Source organism: Suncus etruscus, chromosome 18, assembly GCF_024139225.1.
Source record: "Suncus etruscus isolate mSunEtr1 chromosome 18, mSunEtr1.pri.cur, whole genome shotgun sequence".
In the NCBI taxonomy this organism is placed as follows: domain Eukaryota; kingdom Metazoa; phylum Chordata; class Mammalia; order Eulipotyphla; family Soricidae; genus Suncus; species Suncus etruscus.
This window is the reverse complement of record NC_064865.1, coordinates 26,825,524-26,849,173: the sequence shown is the minus strand read 5'-3', so window position 1 is coordinate 26,849,173 and position 23,650 is coordinate 26,825,524. Positions and strand designations below refer to the sequence as shown.

Below are 23,650 nucleotides of genomic sequence, written 5' to 3'. Positions count from 1 at the left end.
ACAAATGCCACTTTAATACCGTCTTTTACTAAGTTCCCTTGACGCCAATCCTTAAGAAAAACAACCTACTAAAACTTTTGAGGTTAACTTAAACTAGTAAGCATGTGCATGGAACTAGAGACATGTACTTTCCCCTCAATGTTTAAGGAGTTACATAAGTCTAATGTCTTTAAATTATATTGTGTGCTGCTAAGAAATAGTATGTACTACAACTAGGGATTTGAGGGACAAAGTAATTGTATTGTACATGGGTTTAGTTTTGTTTTTCTCAATGTTCTTTGGCTGAAAGTTCAAGGCTGGGATATCATCGATGGGAATACCGTGAATTTTGTTTATGGGTGATTGGGCTTCCACTGTAACTTTACCCTGTCCTCTTTCTTTGCATCTTTGTTGTCATAATTAAAAAAAAAAAAAAAAAAAAAAAAGCCTGTACGTCCAGAGAATTTGCAATGTGTTTCTCAATTTTTATTTCAGAGGAAAGTAAATTAGTGAGTTATTTATCCAAGCAAGTAAATGAAGGAATCAGATGAGTCCAGGAAAGACAGTCTCCAAACTTATATTCTTTTTCAGAGGGGGAGGGGGAGACAAGAGGGGTGATGTGAGTGATGTTTCAGGTCACACCTCAGAGGACCACACAGTGTCCAGGCACTCACTCCAGTACACTGAGCTACCTCTCCAGCCCAAAGCCATCTTGATCACTAGCCAATGAAGCACAGGAAGGGTATGACTGAATAAAGAACTCAATGCTTTGGAGGAGAGTCAAGTTTGAAAATGGAGTCTGACACTTTCTAGATGGTGGACTCTGGTTAAGCTTAATCTCTTACCTTAATTAAATTCCTGTCCTAGAAATTTTGAACTATTATGATAATGAAAACATTTATCAAGGTGTCTTTACATAATCTACTTGTTAAGACTTTTTATTTAAATTTTACTATCATGAATATATAAGAACATTCAATAATTCCTAATATGGGATGTCCAACCAAACACATCAAAAGGTCTTCCCACCCAATACTTCCACTATTTCAGGAATGTGTAAACTATTTCAATAATCTTATTTCTCTTAAGAACAAAGAAATATAATGAATTAGACTAGTTGCCAGGCCAGTATTCTGAATACCTAATCACTTTAGGAAGGGCTATAATTTCCTGAGAACTTCAAAAGTTATAATGACCACATATATAGTACTTAATAAAAGCTCAGCAAAGTACTTTTCTCTTTGTTTTTAAAAAAGTTAATAACATTTCTTGGAATTACAGATATGCCTGTTTGCTGTTATTGTTTTTTACATTTTTTGGGGAAAAAATCACCTACTACAATGCTTTGCACAAAACAAGCATTACTGAAGAATATGATGTCTAAATTAACATTCACCTGAACTGAAAGCTCCACATTTTCTTAATGTACGTATAACTGAATTTCTCCCACACCCTTCTCATTATTAAAGCATTTTTCTTGAGATGATTTGGTGGGAAGATCACTAGGGCAGTTCCCCTGCCATTTTATTTCTCTGAGTTTTTGTCCAAAAGATCAGAAGACAGCACCAGACAAATGGCTCCCTGTTATCTTTAACATCATAGTTCAGAGTCTTCCAACAGGAAATTTTTGCACAGCATAGACATTGCTAGGGGTATTTGATGACTGAAATCATGCTCGCTTCAAATGAAAGCCTTCCTATGTGCTTTCTCATACATAATCGAGATTAACAAGAATCCCAGTACTGCCTTAAGAATTGTATGGCTGGTTCTAAGGGAGAAATAAGTTTTTTGAAAATCAGGATATTTAACTGATGGCATTAGTTTAGCCCTGATGAGGCCAGATCAAAAAGCATGAGGCTAGCAAACCCACCTATGTAAGTTCAGAATGTTTATGAAAGCCATTGTCTAATCTGGTGTCAAGAAAACACTATCTTCTCTGGTTTCCTAGTAGGGAGTCAGAGCTTTTGGGCTTATCACTGGAGTGGGTAGGGAGAAAGTGCTATCAGGGCTTTGTCGCCTGGTCCTACAAGCCTCAAAGTACTGTTCCTCAAAGGGTGTTTCCTGCATCATCATTAAGTACACTAAGGAAGGGTGCATGCCTGAAATGCAGACTCTGGGATCCATCACAATCCTTGAGAATCACAAAGTAATGGCATTTGGGGGGGTACAAATATCTCTCAGATCTACTTAGAATTTGGGTGGAGGGTCAGAGCTGCTGAGGATGAAACTTTGACGGACAAATTCATCACATCTGTTCTGGCTTTGTTTTGTGGGAGAGGGATGTATACCCAAGTGCTGGAGGACCATGTATGCGGTGCCAGGGAGTGAATCCGGGCTCCCACACACAGGTGCTCTGGCCATCTCTCTGCCCTCTGTATTCATTACATCTGAATCACATGACTTATTTGTGTAGGGTGACTACTCCCAAGCAGAGCTCAAGGGACATTTCTAGTGATATTGGACCAACCATACGTGACAGTTGCCTCTAAAGCAACTCAGGTGCCTCTAGGACTACAGTTGGCTAAATTGGGGCTGGAGAGGAAGGCACGGGGGAGGGGGAGTAAGGCTCCACAATGTGGTACCAGGGATGTGCACCTTGAACAATCAATCTCCACTCCAACTATTATTTTTTTGGGTTGGAGCCACATCTGTGCTCAGAGATCACACCAGCCCCTCCAACTCATATCATTTTAACACTTACTTTTGAAGGCCACTAAAAGATAGTCACCTCTACTGTCCTACAATTTCGAGAAAATATCAATAGGATCTAAAACAAGACATTCTGGCGGTCATTCCACCAAGTACATTAAGCACCCAAGCTAGTGCTTTTTTTTTTTTTGGGCCACACCCGGCAGTGCTCAGGGGTTACTCCTGGCTGTCTGCTCAGAAATAGCTCCTGGCAGGCAGGGGGACCCTATGGGACAACGGGATTCGAACCAAGCAAGTTGGTGCTTTTAAAAGGTTCTTGGCAACTGCAACTTTATGCAAGAGTCATTCTGAAAAGAAACACCAGGTTCCAAACCGGTATTTGGGGAGGCCTGGATCCTGCGTAGGTCTACCCCAGTGCCATCACCGCTGCTGACCCCTTGAAACGATGCTTTAGGCCAGTGGTTCTCCAATAGTGGGGCGCCCCCCCCAGAGGAGGCAGGAGACTCCGTAAAGGGGGGGGGCGCGTTTGACCTCGGCAAACACTGTCCTCACAAGCTAAGCCCCGTGTCTATGTCTCTGTATGTCTCTGGAGCTGAGAGTCGCTGTGTCCTGCTTCCAACCCCGCTTCAAAAAGCTATGCCTTGCAAAACGTGCTCATGGTAGCCATGAGTCCAGACATCACCTCGGATTAAAAAATCAGCTCAAATTATTTTATATATTTTTGTTTTGCAGGTTAAAAATTAAAAAAAATTTTAAATATACTATTTACAGCCGCGCGGGGGGGCGCGAACAATGTTTTCTTCTTCCTAGGGGGGGCATGACAGAAAATAATTGAAAGCACTGCTTTAGGCCAGGGGTTCCAAACGGCGCGTTTCCTAGCAGCCGGCTGTGTGGCCGCCGGGCAGGGGACGAGGAGCAGGACCCGGAAGCGGGCTTGTCGGACACTCGGCCCCGCTGCTTCCCGCGAGTCCCCACGCGCGCTGCTGACGGAAACCCAGTCGGGCGCTTCCGGAAGCCTCGCACGACCCACCGCACAAGGGGCTGGGGGGCACTCGGGGTCTCCGCGGACGGCCGTTAGCCCAGGCGCGCCCGCAGGCCGAGACGACGCCAGCCTGAGGCCTCAGACGCCGGCGCGGCGCCGGGGCCGCCTCGACCGGAAGTCGCGTCCCGGCGGGCGGTGACTTCCGCCCGCGGCTCTCGGACGGGGTGAGCCCGGCCCGCTCGCCCGAGCGGCGTCGGAGGGACCCGAGCACCCCACACACAGGGAGGCACACAGGTTTCGAGGCGGCCGCCCTCTCAACGGCGCGCTCTCTTTGGCTCTGTCTCTCTCTCGGAGCCCGGAGCCTTTCCCCACAAACGCCCGCTTACCCGCCGCTCCCGGCAGCGCTCTGGCGCCGGCGCCGAATCCGCCCGGGAGGCGCGCGCACACCGCACGCCGCACACCGCGCCGGGAGAGGAGCCGCCCCGCCGGACCGGCCGCCTGTGCCGCAGCGGCGCGCGCGCCCCCGCCCGGGCCTGCGCGCGCACGCGGCTGAGTCACGGCGCGGCGCGCTCCGAAAGCTCGCCCGCGCGGGGCACGCCGGGAAGGCTTCGCTCGGGCCTCGCTCGGGCCGCGCGCCGCGGAGTCTCCTTCCGGTCCGGTCGGCACGCCCCGCCTGCGCCCGCTCCGGCTTCGCGGGTTCGAGGCCCCCTCCCGGACCTGCGGACACTGTCAAAGACTGTTGGTGCAAAATGGGAAACTTAGTGGTTGCCGGAATTGCAGAATAAGCTCGAGCCCACCCAAGAGGGCCAATGCTGCCGCCACGATGCTAGAAGCCGAATGGCGTTGCTTACGGAAATAATGCTTGGCCCTGCTGATGTCTTCTGGCCAAAAGGACACAAAACCCCCACATTTCCCCTCGGGCCCGGTGTGGAGCGAAACTATATTTATAGCACCCAAAAATTTATTGGCAATTTTATGTCAAGCATAGGTAAGTGACCGAAAGACTGATTTTAGAATAAAAATATCTCAACACCCTATCTACAATCTTTTTTGTTTCTATCCTATGTAAGAATATTGGGGAAAAAATAGAAGCGTCATTGCTTACTATTCTGATTGGTAGTGACTTTGCATTATTAAAAGCTATGATGCGAATTAAATTCAACACATTAATTAATAGAAAAATAATTATGCAAATTCTAAACGCTGTTGAAAGCCATTTTTCGAGAAGAGCATACATTCTGAGTCCACTTCTTGCTCTTTATAGAATGTCTTAAAAACCAGTGGAAAGAAATGAGAAAATAGTCGACTCTCATTTCTGTACATTGCAAATGGTGATCAGATACCTGTGTGGTGAAATTGTGTTTTGGAGTCAAAGACTGATTTTGAAAACCAAAACATGTATTTTCATTATGACTACTAAATATTATACTTCTCCCAGTATTTTCATGGCCTAATTATGTCAGGATCTGGAATGACAGATTTATACATGAAGACAGTAAGACAAAGTGTCTTTATGAGTAAACTACTACTAGGGGGTACTGGGGCACTGAGACTCTTCATCTGACCCTAAAGTTCTAGGTTAGCTCATCTGAATGTAGGCAATTCCTCCCAATTGCTTCCTGGTAAACTGCACCTTAAATGCCTTCGTGTTACAGGCAAAGAAAGAAACTTGATGACTTCAGAAAGAAAAATGTTTTTGTGCCCGGAGAGATAGCATAGCGGCGTTTGCCTTGCAAGCAGCCCATCCAGGACCTAAGGTGGTTGGTTCAAATCCCGGTGTCCCATATGGTCCCCTGTGCCTGCCAGGAGCTACTTCTGAGCAGACAGCCAGGAGTAGCCCCTGAGCACCACCGGGTGTGGCCCAAAAACCAAAAACCAAAAAAAAAAAAAAAAAAAAAAAAAAAAAATTTCAAAGTGATAGCTATCAGTTAGTTGCCGTGTGGGAAACTAATCCTCCTGTTCCATAGAACAGGTCATGTGGTAAACATAAAAACAACCCCCAATTCCTAAGGATTTTTACACCCATTCTTTTTATTGGGGGGGGGCACACCCGGTGGTGCCCAGGGATTACTCCTGGCTGTCTGCTCAGAAATAGCTCCTGGCAGGCACGGGGGACCATATGGGACACCGGGATTCGAACCAACCACCTTTGGTCCTGGATCCGCTGCTTGCAAGGCAAACGCCGCTGTGCTATCTCTCCGGGCCCTGCACCCATTCTTTCTTGTTATTTCTTGTGGCTGTGATGACCCCAGGTTGTGTGCTTGGCTGCTATGTTCACACACAGCTGGTCACTTTGTTGTTTTGAGGCTCTCAAGGCGGTGCTGCTGGAAACACATTTAGTATGTTGTGGGAGGTGTTAGGGATCAAACCTGAAGGAATGCTAATGTGAACCATTCTTCTCCTCTAACCCCCACACATGCACAAGATTTCTGAACTCTTTTTCAAAGCAAATACACTTACTTTTTAAAAATGTTGAATGCTCTTTCTTTCTTTCTTTCTTTCTTTCTTTCTTTCTTTCTTTCTTTCTTTCTTTCTTTCTTTCTTTCTTTCTTTCTTTCTTTCTTTCTTTCTTTCTTTCTTTCCTTTCCCTTTCTTTCTTTCTTTCTTTCTTTCTTTCTTTCTTTCTTTCTTTCTTTCTTTCTTTCTTTCTTTCTTTCTTTCTTTCTTTCTTTCTTTCTTTCTTTCTTTCTTTCTTCCTTCCTTCCTTCCTTCCTTCCTTCCTTCCTTCCTTTCTTTCTTTCTTTCTTTCTTTCTTTCTTTCTTTCTTTCTTTCTTTCTTTCTTTCTTTCTTTCTTTCTTTCTTTCTTTCTTTCTTTCCTCTCCCTTCCTTCCTTCCTTCCTTCCTTCCTTCCTTCCTTCCTTCCTTCCTTCCTTCCTTTCTTATTTTTTTTTTTCAGTTTTTGTGCCACATCTGGTAACTCGGGTTATTCCTGGCTATGTGTTCAGAAATCGCTCCTGGCTCCGGGGACCATATGGGACTCTGGGGATTGAACCCAGGTCCGTCCTGGGTCAGCAGCATGCAAGGCAAAGGCCCTGCCATTGACTATCTCTCCAGCCCCCAGGTATGATTTCTTTTTTTTTTTTTTTTTTTTTTTTTTTTTTTTTTTTTTTTTTTTTGGTTTTTGGGCCACACCCGGTGACGCTCAGGGGTTACTCCTGGCTATGCGCTCAGAAGTCGCTCCTGGCTTGGGGGACCATATGGGACGCCGGGGAATCGAACCGCGGTCCGTCTCCTAGGCTAGCGCAGGTAAGGCAGGCACCTTACCTCCAGCGCCACCGCCCGGCCCCAGGTATGATTTCTTGATCACTGTCATATCAAATATGTTTTGAAAAACTACTTTCACTTGGAATTTCCAAACTGTACAAAAATGAAGCTGTAAATCTTTATTTCATTTCTGACTTTTATAAAGGGCGGTTGCAGGAAAAGCTGCATATGAACACAAGACATTCACTGGACTCTTTTTATCACCTCATTTCCATCTTTTCCCCTTTATTTCCAACCTCTTTGTGAAAGTCTCAAAGACTTCTTTCCAGAATGAAACAGTCTGTACCTTGAATACATCATCAGAGAGGATCAAAACGTTTAAGTGATTAGTTAACATACACATGCTTTTTGTACACGGAACAAGGAAAGTGCTGCAGTGCATGGTTCTTGTGCCTTCTGCAGTCCTGAATGAGGGAGACTCCATGGGCCAAGAAGCCTGTGTTTACCAAGAGATAGTAAAGTTTCAAAAAGAGACTTAAATGAAATGTGCCAGCACCACAACCAAATGTAATACCCTTCTGTATGCCATACTATACCAATAATGACAACAAAGGGAAAGGAAAGAGAGAGAGAGAGAGAGAGAGAGAGAGAGAGAGAGAGAGAGAGAGAGAGAGAGAGAGAGAAAATTCCTAGAAGATATTCTGGGGAGGGGCTGGAGAATTAGTACAGTGGCTAGGGTACTTGCCTTGCATATGGTGGACCCCAGGATTGATCCCCAGCACTGTCATGCCACCAGGTGTGGCTCCAAAAAAAGCAAATTAATTAATTAAAAATATATAAGAAACATGGGAGGTAGTAGAGGGGTTAGGATATATGTAAGATCCAGTCCAGATCCCAGAATACACGGCATCTGGAGCTCCATTTGGTGGTGGCCTGTAGCAGGACAGCCCCTGAAGAGGTTGACTGATGGAGGGATGGAGAATGAGGCCCTTTTCTTCCAGCTCGGAGCACGCGTCTGCCACCCTGTCTAGCCCACGGTTCTGAGGTGAAACGGCGGGTAAACAGCTCGCAGACAATCAGGCTCGTGGAAATATTTGCTTTATTCGGATGGACAAAACTGAAGTCCAAAGACTCAGATTCAGTTCCAGCCAGCAAAAAGCCCCTCGCCTTCCACAGACCCTTGCTCTTATACTCCAGAGTCAGGTCCCACCCAATGGTGGGATCAGATACCAACCAATGGTGGAAGCAGAATCAGGTCCTACCCTAGGGTGGGGGCATAATGCCAGGTCACACCCTAGGGTAGGGCACAGATTAGGGTGAGCAACATAGTAATCCCCCAAAATATTTACATACACAACAATTCCCCCTTTTGTTTTTAGTAAACAAACAATATTGTCTACAATTATTAAAAGAAAAATTAGTCAATAATAAAAGAGTGGCTGTTTGCATAAGCGCATCACAGGAAAATGTAAAGAAAAACTTCTAACCTAAGCACAGGGTGTCTAAAACCAGAAACATGTATCAAGGAATCAACTACAAGCTCCTGAGAAGATAAATCTAAGACGTACATAGATCTTTCGAAGAGACACCAGAAAGGTTGTGTAGCAGGCAAGAAGAAGCACCTTTTCTTTATTTGTTGTTGTTGTTGGTGGTGGTGGTGGTCGTTTTTGGGTCACACCTGGCAGTGCTCAGGAGTTACTCCTGACTCCACGTTCAGAAATCGCTCCTGGCAGATACCGGCATTTGAACCAATGACCTTCTGCATGAAAGGCCAATGCCTCACCTCCATGCTATCTCTCCAGCTCCATTTTCATTCAAGTTCAGGTAGACCAGAAAGCCCATCTTTGAGGGCATTGAACTAGGCCTTTATTTCGGAAGAAGTGGCACATACACCCTCTGCACAGTGGGGAGCCACTGCAATGATGATCAATAGGTATCTGAACTTAGTCCAAGTTCTTAATCCGGTCTGAAGTCCATAAGATGTCTGAAATTGATGTCGACTATTTATAGATGGGAGCTTAAGTCACAAACCAAAACAAAATGTTTAAGGCAGAGACCCTCCCTGTGTAAATAAACAACTTGAGGGCCCATCCAAAATGGATGGAACCTTCTATAAACCTAGTATTTTGCCTATGATGCGCCCACGCAAAAAACCCTGAGAACAGACAAAAATATCATTTGGGAAATTATAGACAATAATATCTAACTCACAAACCTAAAGTCAAGAAAGCAAAACCTTAATGTAATACAACATCGATTCCTAATATTAAAAACTAAAATAGAAAAACATTAATTACGATAGTCAAAAGAAGTGTAGTACCAAATATAACTTCAAAGGATTACAGTTATAGGAAAAACAACAGATGTAATTTCTACAGAGTTCAATACCAATCTGTAAATATGAGGGGTCTGGAACTCCAAAAAGACCGGCAGAAGACACTTGATGGGTCTGGAAAAGCGGGTTGAAGCCTTGTACAGGAGATAACATCAAGCTGAATGAAGAAGGAAGGCCAGTACAGTCATCCATGTGTTGGGGCATCCCCAAGCGTTACATCATTACATCATAAGTTGGTTGGGCTTCTGTATTTCCTTTGGGATCGGTGCAATCTTGGGGTAGCCATTGTAGAAACGGTCAACAATAGCATTGTGTATGTGGATGGAAAACCAGAAATTCAGATAGCACAGTTTAACTGGGATCCAGAGACTGTGGGTCTTGTCCATGGATCTTTTCTCTGGGGTTATATTGTGACACAAATTCCAGGTGGCTTCATTTCCAACAAGTTTGCAGCATATATGGTGTAAAACTCCAACAGTCATGGATTTCTTCTTCCCGCCGAGATCAGGAAGCTTGTAGTTGTGGGTGAAGGAGATGGGTTGCACATGTGAAATCCTGAAAATTAAAATGTTAAGGACTAGGAAGAGAGAAGGAAGGATAAGGAAGACTAATTTGGGGAAGATAAAGTTAGGAAAAAGGAAACTATATACAAAATATGCAGAACAGACAGACACTAAACAAGACATACATACACAGACTTCACAAAAAATATGGCCATAACACTCACTCATACTAAAAAATATTTGTTGGAAAGGATCCAAAATAGAGCAAAAGAAAAGAGAATTCAGCTGAATCAACTAAAAGCTCCTTAAAATGTAATAGCCGGCAATTGTTTAGATAAATCATTTCAAATTCACAAAAAAATTTTTTTTTAATGGTTTTGCCTAGCAGATCTGAAAGAGAATTTCATGCGTAATACAAACATGGAAAACTCTACTATACGTGTATATCAGTATATATACAAAGTTATTGTATAACAGTAACTTTATGATAATCAATCATAGGCAAGAAGCACTGTGAAGAAAGTCCACCTAAAATTATCATTATGTCAGCGTCTTAAAACCTAAATTGAGGGAAATAAAGCAATGATGTTAAAGTAAAAAGAGTGAAAGTCGTTAAATGAGTATACCTAGAAAGAAAAACAACATTAATATGATGAGAAATTTCTCTTTCAGGTGAACCTTGACTAAATTAATTTGTAAAATTCCATGATTAACTGAGACCTAGAGCAATAATGAAATTAAGACATAAATCCATCCTACAAGGAAACACATTGGGGATTCATGATTTTCAATCTATATTCATTGATCATGCCTGTGGAAAGAATCCTAGAGTATTAATAGCGACTGATAAGGAAGTGAAATGATTATCTGGTGTTCATATTAGATCTTTAAGAAGTATAAAACAGGATGTATGCTGCTGTGGATTTCACCAATGTATTAGGGACTTTTTTGATCTTCTTGTCATCAAAATTGATCCAGTGTTGTTTTGCAGAAATTTTACAGTATGAAGTACAGTGCCCATAGTGAACTTTACCATAATGGTTTGACACCGATGATAAGTTGTATTTCTTAATCTTGCTTTTATTCTCTGAAGTGAATTCCTCTAAATTGAGGTCTTCTAAAGGAAAATCTACATAAGTATGCAATTTTTTTATTTGTTTGCCATCAAAAGCAAAACGTTTCAAGTGTATTATAAGTACTGGTGGCAGTTTCCATAAGTACGTTTTCTTTGAAAAATCCCTTCTAGTTTTGCAACTGTTACACAGAACTTTGTTGTCATTTCTTAATTCTTCTTCTTTAAAAAATTCAGAGAGGCATTCCTGTAATGTACATTTATCTGTAGATGTAACAGCCAAAGACAAATGAACAAATGTCTCATAAACCTCAGACTTTTGGTGGCAAGTGAGACACTGGAGTATAGATTTGAATTGTCCTTGAAAGAGATCATAAATAATAGATTTATGAGCCTTTTGGTGGTCTGGACTAAATTGTTCATAATTTTCATTTCCCATGAGATGTGTAGTTTTGTCTATCCTTAGATTTACAGTAAGCAAGTCCTGATGTAATCCCTCTATTAGGAACATCAGTAGTTCGTGAGGATCCTGCTGATTGTGTCCAGCAAACTGGTCATTAAGTAAACCAATTGTTACTTTGAAGCTTTCAGGGTTAATATATCTATGAAATCCATTTCCCATGGTTTTGATGAGCCGACCAAATTCTTCGGCTAATTTACCTTCATGCCCCATCGGATTTTTCTTGTTAATATCCTTTTTATAATGATCTTTATAAAAATACTGAGTTAAGTCTGAAATATTATACAAGCATTGCAATATTGAGTTCATGTAGCAAGAGTTTCCTATATTTTGGAGCCCAGTTAAGACAGGTTCCTGTCTTTCCTTTTGCATCTCGGAGTGTAAGGGTTTATCACTACCATCAGTCTCACTCATTGTATGGTGTGTGACAGCTAAATCGTTCCCTGCCCCAGAGACCTCAGCAATATTACTGCTGTTAGTGTCTGAAGTATTCTGCTTTTTCTCTGAAGGGGAGTTTGTAGTCTGAACCTGATCATTTGTGCTAGCCCGGTTTCTAACAAGACGTAATGGAACCCAAAATTTCTTGGGAGGGTCATCATTTATAGAAACATAGGCATAACCCCTTCCTCTTAGGAGAAGATAGCCAGCTATCCATTTTTCATCCTCCTTGATCCAAATAGGTTTATGGGTTGTTTCTTGTCTCTGAATATCTTCTTTAAAATGTCTTTCCGCTGCAGTGTAGCTTTCCCCTTGGGGTAAGTTAAAGTAATTTAGTGTGATAAGAGTCAAAGATAGCAAATCCGTTGGTGGTAAACCTCTTTTTCTATTTTTTTGCAATTGAGTTTTTAAGGTTCTGTGAGTCCTTTCTACAATGGCCTGTCCCCTACAATTGTAAGGAATTCCTCTGAGATGTCTTATTTGCCATTCCTTACAAAAAAATTCAAAAGTTTTGCTAACATAGGCTGGCCCATTATCAGTTTTTATAGAATATGGAATACCCATCACAGAGAAACATTGTAAAAGAAAACTACAAGCAGCCTTAGATTTTTGAGAAGACATGGGAATTGCCCACATAAACCGAGAATAAGTGTCCACCACAACATGAAGATAAGGTTTCCTTGGAAATAAATCTGTTTGAGTTATATCCATTTGCCAAAGTTCGTTAGACTGTAAGCCTCTTGAGTTTGCTCCTGCTATGTGAGTCTTTTTTGTTAACGGTGCACATATGTTGCAGTTTTCTACGATTTCTCTAGCTTGCCTCCATGGAATTTGGTAATTCACATGTAAACGGCGAGCATTTGTGTGTAGGGCTGAATGTTCCTCTATAGGTGATTTAAATATAGGCATTGCTAGCAAGTCAGCAGTTTTATTTCCTTGAGCCATAGGTCCTGGAAGACCTGAGTGGGCTCTAATATGTGTGATGAAGATGGGCTCAGTTCGTTTTTGAAGAAGCTGCTGTAATTGTTTAAGTAAGTCCTGTATGATCGGGTTATTAGCATTAAGGGATGCAGTGGCTATCACATGACATAAATTTACCACATACAAAGAATCAGAAACTATATTCATGGCTTCAGATACATTTTCTAATAGGTAAATTAACGTTGCTAATTCAACTTTCTGTGCAGATTTATATTTGGTATCTATGGTCATATTAATGTTGTCTCCAGTTATTCCTCCTTTTCCATTTTGGGATCCATCAATGTAAAAAACCTTGGCATTGGGGATAGGGGAATCCCGAACAATTGAAGAAATAACAAACTGAGTTTTCTTTAAAAAGTCCCAAATTTTTCCTGCTGGATAATGAGAGGATATTTCTCCTGTGAAATCTGAGAGGGCCCTTTGTAGAGATTCATTAATTGGCAATATTGACTCAATTTCCTTTTTTGGTTCTGGCAAAACTATTATATCTGGATCAAAACCTAGTAAAGATATAGATCTGAGTCTTGCCTTGATAATAATCTCTGAAATCAGTTGTAAGTAGGGGACAACTGAGCGAGGTTGTTTGTTATGTAAATACACCCATTCCAAAGGTCCTGACTGTTGCATCAAGGCCCCTGTGGGGGTTTCTATAGTAGGGAAGATTAACAGTAATACCTTTTCTCCTGGGATGAATCTTGAGAGAAACGATTTTTGTAATCTGCTCAAGAAGATGTCCAATTCATTTTTGGCAGCTGTTGTTAAATATCTCGGGCTATCTAAAGCAGGGTCACCCTCCAACGTTTTAAACAGATTAGATAACTCTGCATTTGGGATTCCTAGTGCAGGGCGGAGCCAATTTACGTCACCTAAAAGTCTCTGAAAATCATTAAGCGTTCTGAGGTTTTCTTTTTTGATAGAAAATTTTTGTGGACGTATAGACGTCCGGTCCAAAATAAAACCCAAATATTGATACGGTGGCATTATCTGTATTTTTTCTAAAGCTATTTTCAGTCCTGATGTTTGTAAACAGTCAGTAACATAAGAGTATAATTCCTGTAAATCTGTTTCGTTGTTCATTGTGAGCAAGATATCATCTGTATAATGAAATATCATGGCTTGAGGAAATTTTTCACGAGCAGGGCTCAAAACCTTATCTACAAAAAACTGACACATGGTTGGGGAATTCAGCATGCCTTGGGGGAGAACAGTCCATTGGAAACGTCTGCAGGGATGGGTATTATTGAGAGAAGGAACTGAGAATGCAAAACGTTTTTTATCATCTGGGTGGTTAGGAATATGGTAGAAGCAGTCTTTCAGATCAATTATAATTAGTGGCCATTCCTTTGGAATAACTACAGGTGATGGTAAACCAGTCTGCAATTTGCCCATAGGTATCATGGATAAATTTATAGCTCTAAGATCCATCAAAAGTCTCCATTTACCGGATTTCTTTTTTATAGTGAATATAGGTGAATTCCATTGAGAAAAAGATGGTTCAATATGTCCTAAACTTAGCTGTTCCTCCACTAATTCTGTCAGCACCTTTAATTTATCAGTTTTAAGGGGCCACTGACCTGTCCAAATTGGTTCATCAGATTTCCATTTTATTTTTATTGGTGCTGGTGTTTTTACGGTAGTGGCCCCCACTAAAAATTTTTGGTTTTTAAATCAAAAGAAGGTTCGGGCTCTTCTGGAGCTAATGGGATGTGGAATTCTGCTTTCCATTGTTTGTGTAGGTCACGGCCCCACAGGGATGGTGAAAATGGGCCCACGTGAGGTCTGATTATTGCTTTTTGATTTTCTGGGCCGTAAAATAGCATAGTCCTCGTACTCAACAGACAGGAACTCAGGCCTCCTATTCCTTCTAGGGAATACGGGATTTCCTGAAGAGGCCAATTTTCTGGCCATTCTTTATCAGAAATTACGGTAACCTGAGCACCCGTATCTATCATTCCATCAAAGGGTTTGCCTTCCAAGTGAAGTTTGATCATTGGGTGTTCATCTTTACATTTAGTAACCAGAGCCACGATTGGGTTTTGAGCAGCATCCGGATCTGTGCTTCCAAAACCTCCAATTCTAGTCTTATCTGAAGTCCCAAATTTGACATAAGGCACTATTACTATCTGGGCAATCGCTTCTCCTTTTTTAAAGGTCCATGTAACTGGTACAGTAATAACTACAATGATTTCTCCCATGGAATCTGAGTCAATGACACCAGTGATTACTGATATACCCTTTATGTTGAGGGAACTTCTGCCAAGAATCAAACCCATACTATCTGGGGGTGGCGGGCCTACAATGCCAGTTTCTAACATGTAAGGGCATGCTCCCGGGCAAATTGTAATGTCCTCTGGGCATAATATGTCTAATCCGGCACTCCCTGAAGTGGAGTGGATTAATTCCCTTATCGTGATGAATTTTCTTGGGCTGGGCTTGGAAGGATTATTGTCTGTGAACTTTGCCCCTGATTTGGAAGGGCCTGGGGGGAGGCCCTGTGGGCGTTTCCCTGCATCTTGTATGAGTGTTCTTGGGGAGCTGAATTTATAAGGAGACGACAATTTCTTTTGATATGTCCCTGTTTTCCACAATGGTAGCAGGCGATTTGCCTCCTGGGGACTGTGTTGAAACCTCTACTTAGGTTATTATTAATGAGGTTTCTGGATCTGCAATCTTTCGCCCAGTGGCGACCCCTTTTGCATTTTGGGCAAAGACCTGGTTTCCAGAAAGTGTTCTGTCCCCGAGGGGAGTAAGGCATTGTTCCCTTGGTAACTGGGAAGGTTTGTACTGAGTCTAAGTGGGGTGGGGGTTGGGGTTCCACATAGACATTCCGGCAGGCATAAAGGTAATCATTCAGATCTGACTTTTCATTTAATGTATTCAATACTAATCTACAGGCTGAATTTGCATTATGATAGGCCAAAGATTTTACTAGGAAGTTTCTAATCTCCTCATCTTCCACCTGTAACTTCAGAGCATCTTTAATCTTACCTACAAACTCTGCAAATGACTCATAAGGGCCTTGGGTAATTTTTAAAAAGTTTCCTCTACCAATGCTGTTAGAATCAATTTTTTCCCATGATGACAATGCAATCTCCCTGATTAAATTTAAGATTTCCTTAGGTAAAGCTGCTTGTGTCTGAATATTTGCAAATTGATTTTCTGCCATCAATAATTCATACGATAGAGTAACACCTGCCACTTGCTTTTTCATACCATCCGGACTATATAATTTAGCTTTTACGCCTTCTGAATAGTACATTTCCCATTCAGTTCGCTGTTTAGACGACAGGCATATTTCAGCGATTCTTTTAAAATCATACAAAGTCCAAGATGAGTTATGACTCCAAAGTCTTAATAACTCCACACTGTATGGCGATTTTGGCCCATTTTCTTTACATGATCTTTTAAACCGATCTAATTCTTCCATCTGATAGGGTACATAGTTAGAAACATTTACCCCGTCTATAGTGGATAAGGCCTGATTAGCAAAATTACTCTGAATAGAGCTCTGAGACCAAGCATGTGGTTCATCGTTTGAATCTGCTCTGCTCTGCGATTCAATTTTGTGACTAGAAGGAGGCATCCCTCGTCGAGTTAGCACTGGAGGTAGATCATTATCTGAGTCACTACTGTCAAGCAATTCACTAGAATCAGGCTTAACATTCTGAGTTGTTTTTCTTCCAGCAAAAATTTCTATATTGTTGATGGTGGGGCTGGATTCGTCAGCCTGCACCTTGGTCTGAGTTTTCGTCAGATAAATTTCCTTATTATCTATACTGGTTTTAGCCTCACCATTTCTACACTTTCTATTTCCTAAATAGAAATAACAGCAAATAACTATGCTCATAATAATAACGTTAGTCAACACAGAAATTCCACAAACTATGATGGCTAGAGACACTACACTTTTCATTTGAAATATAGACCACAACCATCCAACTGCAGTGATTGTCCTTAGATCAAAACCAATTAGTTTTAAACAAAATGGAATGATCCACTTGTATACTAGAGCACCAATGCGTAAGACTAAGGGTGGTAAAATCCACATAACTAACCACAGAAACCATTTGATGGTCAGCATAGGAAATTTCCAATGAAGTATTTCACTTACAGTTCTGAGGGTCCAGGGTTCAGGTCCCTGTCCGGGCGCCATTATGTAGCAGGACAGCCCCTGAAGAGGTTGACTGATGGAGGGATGGAGAATGAGGCCCTTTTCTTCCAGCTCGGAGCACGCGTCTGCCACCCTGTCTAGCCCACGGTTCTGAGGTGAAACGGCGGGTAAACAGCTCGCAGACAATCAGGCTCGTGGAAATATTTGCTTTATTCGGATGGACAAAACTGAAGTCCAAAGACTCAGATTCAGTTCCAGCCAGCAAAAAGCCCCTCGTCTTCCACAGACCCTTGCTCTTATACTCCAGAGTCAGGTCCCACCCAATGGTGGGATCAGATACCAACCAATGGTGGAAGCAGAATCAGGTCCTACCCTAGGGTGGGGGCATAATGCCAGGTCACACCCTAGGGTAGGGCACAGATTAGGGTGAGCAACATAGTAATCCCCCAAAATATTTACATACACAACAAGCCACCACATCCTTGACCTTTATATTGAGCTGGCCCAAAATGGCCCCCAGAGGCCCTGAGCACTGCTTGGGAAGCCCAAACACAACAAAAGCACACATAGCACGCTCAAGTTGAGATTTAAAGTTTAAGCCAATTTCCGTAAAGAGAAGTGGGACTCAGACAGGAAGAGCACAGAAATGTAGATGTGCCTGTCCTGGACTGCAGCAGAGGCTGCATGTCGACTGACAATAGGTTTATCTCACTTTTCACTGCCACCAGTTTACAGGCTCTTTGGCTCCCATGCCTGTTTATAAATATGAGTCTCATTTTGAACTCAGAACCGAGAATGTGGGAAAGTGTTTTTTTTTTTCTTTAACATCTTATATAAATTTTTAATAAGGTGCAATTGAAAAGAAAACTATCCCCCAAATACATATTTTTCAAATTAGGAGAATTTTAGGCTTACAGAAATTCCAGTTACCCACTAAACTACAACAGGAAAACTATAAAATTTTTATTTTTAAAAAACATTTAAATGGGGCTGGAGAGATAGCATGGAGGTAAGGCATTTGCCTCACATGTAGAGGGTTGCAGAAGGTCGGTGGTTCTAATATGGTCCCCTGAGCCTGCCGGGAGCGATTTCTGAGCGTAGAGCCAGGAGTAGCCCTGAGTGCTGCCAGGTGTGACCCAAAAACCAAAAAAAAAAAAAAGTGAGGGGCTGGAGCAGTTTGCCTTGCTACCTAGGACAGACCGAGGTTCAATCCCCCAGCATCCGATTTGGTCCCCCCTAAGCCAGGAGCGATTTCTGAGCTCATAGCTCAGAGTAACCCCTGAGCGTCACTGGGTGTGGCCCATAAAACAAAATGAAACAAAAACAAAACAAAACATGTTTAAGTGAGACACAGAATAGTCTCACTGACCTGTGAGTTTTAAGAAAATTAAGGACATTATTGTAATAATGCCCAGAGACAATAGAAATGAGAGCCGGAAGAGCAGTGAGCGCAGTTAGGGAAATAACTATACTAACAACTATCATGACAATTTTAATGAATGAGAGAAGTAGAATGCCTGTCTTGAATATAGGCAAGGGTTGGGAAGGCAGGAGGGGGGGCATGTTGGGAATGTTGCACTGATGAAGGGGGATGTTCTGTTTATGACTGAAAACCAACTACAATCATGCTTGTAATCATGGTGCTTAAATAAATATTTTTATTTTAAAAAAACTTTGTTTTTATTATTTTATTTTATTTTATTTTATTTAGGGAGGGTTCCCACCCAGTGGTGCTCAAAATTTACTCCTCACTCTTCACAGAGCAATCACTTCTGGTGGGGCCTAGGGGACTATATGGGGTGTCAGGGATCAAACCAGTTCACTATGAGGGTTGTTTTTTTTTTTTCCCAAATCATAGGTCTTCTTTAACCTATTTTTTTCTGTAAGTAAATAAAATGAAAATATTTGTGTACCAAAGTGTGTGTCCTCTATGTGATGTTTTATTATGAAAAACAAACACAGGCAAAGTCTAAATTCTGTTTGTTAACTAAGAGTCTAAACAAAGGATTCTCTGTGCTAATTTGGAGTTGTGATGCTTACTTGGAAATAGTGTTTGTGAAAGCACAGAGTACATGAAAAAAGATATAAACAAGCATGAAGTAATGTAGTGAGAAATAATTTTTGAAAAAGAGCCAGATGATCTTGATTTGAAGCCATGCTGCCACTTACTAAATCACGTAAACTATTTCCCAAGAGTAAGATGGTAACTGACCTATTTTTGCCATAAGGTTATTATGAGGGAACAAACATCTTTAAAAATATATAATATAATCTTGTTACTGAAGGTGCCTATAAAGGGGAAAGAGAGAGAGAGAGAGAGAGAGAGAGAGAGAGAGAGAGAGAGAGAGAGAGAGAGAGAGAGAGAGAGAGAGAGAGAGAGAGAGAATGCCATAGAGGCAGGTAGGGAGGAGAGGGCTGGTGAGGACAGAGGGGGCAAACTGGGGATATTAGTGATGGGGAAAATGTGCTGGTGAAGAAATGGGTGTTGGATATTGTATGAGTGAAAATCATGAACAATTTTGTAACTATCTCATGGTCATTCAACTAAAAAAAATGTGTGAGCAAAAGGAAGAGTCATACATAATTAAAAATAATTTATGGGGCCCGGGAGATATCATGGAGGTAGGGCATTTGCCTTGCATGCAGAAAGATAGTGGTTCGAATCCTGGCATCCCATATGGTCCCCTGAGCCTGCGTAACTGAGTGCTGCCTGGTGTGACCCAAAACAAACAAAAAAATTTAATTTAGCTTATTATCTGGAATTATAATGATTATTAAAAATTAAACATAGGGGCCGGAGAGATAGCATGGAGATAGGGCTTTTGCCTTTCATGCAGAAGCTCATTGGTTCGAATCCTGGCATCCTATATGGTCCCCTGAGCCTACTAGGAGCAATTTCTGAGCATAGAGCCAGGAGTAAGCCGTGAGCGCTGCCGGGTGTGACCCAAAAACCAAAAACCAAAAAAAAAAAAAAAAAAAAAAAACAAACAAAAACATAGCAAAGACCGTTTTTACATGTTAAGATTATGAAAACAAAAATAGTACGTTTTTGTAAACAAGTATTCAGTAAAATATACTCATATCTTGGAGGGAACAACAGTCAACATTTTGATATATTTGCCTTTTTTATGAGCAGGTTCAAATATAAAAGCGGAGAGACTAGTATGACCAACATTTGTATATTCAATATCTATATTAAACAATTGGGCCCGGAGAGATAGCACAGCGGTGTTTGCCTTGCAAGCAGCCGATCCAGGACCTAAGGTGGTTGGTTCGAATCCCGGTGTCCCATATGGTCCCCCGTGCTTGCCAGGAGCTATTTCTGAGCAGACAGCCAGGAGTAACGCCTGAGAGCACCGCCGGGTGTGGCCCAAAAAACAAAAAAACAACCCCAAAACTTAACAATTACTCATATTTCTCTGTATTTGCTTTATTGTTTTATAACAATACTTTTAAAATTTTTCTAATACTTTTTAAACTATTTTTTTGTTTTGTTTTGTTTTGTTGATTTTGGGTCACACCCGGCGGCGCTCAGGGGTTACTCCTGGCTCTATGCTCAGAAATCGCTCCTGGGAGGCTCGGGGGACCATATGGGATGCTGGGATTTAACCACTGTCTTTCTTTCTTTCTTTCTTTCTTTCTTTCTTTCTTTCTTTCTTTCTTTCTTTCTTTCTTTCTTTCTTTCTTTCTTTCTTTCTTTCTTTCTTTCTTTCTTTCTTTCTTTCTTTCTTTCTTTCTTTCTTTCTTTCTTTCTTTCTTTCTTTCTTTCTTTCTTTCTTTCTTTCTTTCTTTCTTTCTTTCTTTCTTTCTTTCTTTCTTTCTTTCTTTCTTTCTTTCTTTCTTTCTTTCCTTTCTTCTCTCTCTCTCTCTCTCTCTCTCTCTCTTTCTTTCTTTCTTTCTTTCTTTCTTCTTTCTTTTTTTTTTTTTTTGTGGTTTTTGGGTCACACCCGGCAGTGCTCAGGGTTTTTTCCTGGCTCCGCGCTCAGAAATTGCTCCTGGCATGCACGGGGGACCATATGGGATGCCGGGATTCGAACCGATGACCTTCTGCATGAAAGGTAAATGTCTTACCTCCATGCTATCTCTCCGGCCCCAACCACTGTCTTTCTGCATGCAAGGCAGACTCACTACCTCCAGGTTATCTCTCCGGCCCCACTCTTTTTTTTTTTTTTTTTTGTGGTAAAAAACACTCTTTTTCTTCATTTCTTTTCTTCTTCCATATTTTCTCAGAAAGAAAATCATTCAGTGCTCCTCTGGAAAAGAACCTTCTATAAATAAACCCTAATTGTACCCAAGGTTACTGTATTTCACCTCATAATTATTGCACTACATAATCACCCACTATATTTTGGGTTTGTTTTTGTTTTGGAGCCACACCCAATGTTCAGGGGTGGATCCTGAACCACCCCCAAATGGCTCTGCAATCAGAATGACTCCTAGCAGTGCTTGGGGGACCATATGCAATGCTGGGTTTGAACCCAGGTTGGTCATGTGCAAGACAAAAACTTTATCCACTGTATTATCTCTCTGGCCCCTCATCTCACCATTTCTCAGGTAACAATGGCAAAATATGCTAAAATGTTTTCACATAATGATCACATTACACATTTTTGCAAAAGAAAAAGCCAATAAAATCAGTAAAGATTGTGCAAGTGACTCCTGAGCCCTGGATCTTTCCAGCATCATCTACCCACTTTGGGAAATGTGTTAAGTATCCTTGAATAGGACCAAGATGGACCAGCAGAGTCCTTGAATGCAAGAGAAAGGCAGTGTCAGGAAAGGGGGAAGAGCCAACTTTTCCTCACATTCCCATCACTTAGCACAGAGAAGAAAGCAAGCCCAGAGCCAGGGACATGGGAGAGAACCCACGGCACAGATATATGGCCAGATGGCAGGGCTCTCAGTATTTTTTATATATTTTTAAAAAGTGTGTATATGATAGTATCTTTTCCATGTTTTATACTAAAAAAACAAAAACCATTTTAGGTTTAAAATTTTGGAGAAAAATGTTTTACCCAATCGTCTACTACCTCTTTTACCAATCATAGAAGTCTGAGAGCTCTTATCAATTCTTTGAAGCAATCAAGTTTTTTATCTCCCTATTTTTTTTAGTATCAGGAGTCTTTATTTAAATTAATTTTTTTTCTGTTGGAAATTTAGTAATCTTGGTCTCCTTTTAAAAATGGTTTTGGGGGCCCGGAGAGATAGCACAGCGGCGTTTGCCTTGCAAGCAGCCGATCCAGGGCCAAAGGTGGTTGGTTTGAATCTCGGTGTCCCATATGGTCCCCCGTGCCTACCAGGAGCTATTTCTGAGCAGATAGCCAGGAGTGACACCTGAGCACCGCTGGGTGTGGCCCAAAAACCAAAAAAAAAAAAATTGTTTTGGGTCACACCCACTGGTGGTCAAGGCTTACTTCTGGTTCTGTTGCTTTAAAAATTTATATATGCATATTATTTTGCTTTATATTTTTAGACCAGTAAGGATTACTCCTAGCTCTATACTTGTGGGTTGCTCCTGGTGGAACTCTGGGGACTGTGTGCTACCTAGAATCGAACCTAGGCTTCCTGCACACAAAGGTTTCACTCAGCTCATTGAGCTGCATCTGTTTGGAAGTATTTTCTTATTTAATAATTGCAGCATTCTCTCGAATGACACCAGAGGTTTCTCCCCATCCATGTGCTCCCTGATCACATACATGGTGGGATGCTGAGAGAAAGTGCAGGTGTAAATTGTCTTGGGGATGAAAGGAGATAGGCTTTTACTCAGAAAAATCCTGGAGTGAGGAACCAGGAGAAACACTTCAAAGGGTTTGAGCACATATCTTGCATGCACAAGACTGTAGGTTTGATCCCTTGCACCAGCTGGTTCCCTGAGCATTGATGTGTATAACTCTGGTGCCTCTTAGCATTACTGCATCTGCAAAAGTGAAACATCAGGCCCAAAAACCTGTTTTGTTTTTATCGGTCATTTATATTTTGGGGGGGGTCACACCCGGCAGTGCTCAGGGTTTCCTCCTGGCTCTATGCTCAGAAATCACTCCTGGCAGGCTCAGGGGACCATATAGGATGCTGGGATTTTAACCACTGACCTTCTGCACGAGAGGCAAACGCCTTACCTCCATGCTATCTCTCTGGCCCCTATTTATCTATATCTTTCCTTGCTTCTTTATAGGACACATATGAGTGGGATCATTTTGTATTTGTCCTTCTGATTCATTTGCTTAGCACAATAACTCTAAATCCACCCAAGGGAAAAAATTGTGTGTGATTCCTTTCTTTTTTTTTTTTTCCAAAGTGAGAAAAGTTATTCCTAACCAAATTTAACTTGAGTTCCTCACTCACAGACAGCAGAATCTGAAGCAACATTTGTGCAACCTGAGGGGCACACTCTGGTAATGAGCTGCCCCTTCTTCATTCTGGAATCTGCCAACAGCCTGCAGGCTTTGGAGGGGCTGAAGGAAGGATGGGAGCCCCTGACTCTGGTATTCAGAGGTAATCTGGGATAGATATCTAGTCAAGTCCAGGCAGAGAGGAACTTCCCAGAAGTCATCCACAGTGAAGTCTTCCTACATGTTAGCTGGAGCAACCAGTTCATGGGTCAGTGTCACACCTGCCATATGTGACCTTCCGCCCTCCCAAGGAGCCTGAAATCTGTCTCCCCTGATATATCAACCTAATGGTACCAAGGGTGAGTAACTGGCAGAGGGTTCTTGGAAGATGGAGACAGGTGGCCTTGAAGGAGAAGGAGTAGTAGAGGTACAACAGCAGAGTTGAGGCTCAAAACTCCTAGCAGCCTGTTTTTCTCTCAGACTCACCCTATTTCTCATTTTAGGTCAATGAGTGACATTTGAGCCAACAGTAAGATATTGATTCTATTTTTGTTTGTTTTTGTTTTGGGGCCACACCCGGAGGTGCTCAGGGGTTACACTTAGCTC

The 23,650-nt window shown here is 41.8% G+C and overlaps 2 protein-coding genes across 2 annotated transcripts in view; one reads left to right on the top strand and one right to left on the bottom strand.

Annotated features, from left to right (window-relative positions):
• KCTD20 (potassium channel tetramerization domain containing 20) overlaps window positions 1–4,120 on the bottom strand; it is a 37,794-nt gene extending 33,674 nt beyond the window's left edge. Inside the window, exon 1 of the mRNA XM_049765384.1 lies at window positions 3,997–4,120. The gene's annotated coding sequence lies outside the window, so the exon portion shown is untranslated. The remainder of the gene's footprint in view (window positions 1–3,996) is intronic.
• Window positions 4,121–7,255: 3,135 nt separating this feature from the next.
• Window positions 7,256–23,650, top strand: part of LOC125995749 (triggering receptor expressed on myeloid cells 3-like) — a 31,605-nt gene continuing 15,210 nt past the window's right edge. The window contains exons 1-2 of the mRNA XM_049764749.1: window positions 7,256–7,330; window positions 23,060–23,207. Coding sequence (XP_049620706.1) covers window positions 7,256–7,330; window positions 23,060–23,207 — 223 coding nt within the window. The remainder of the gene's footprint in view (window positions 7,331–23,059; window positions 23,208–23,650) is intronic.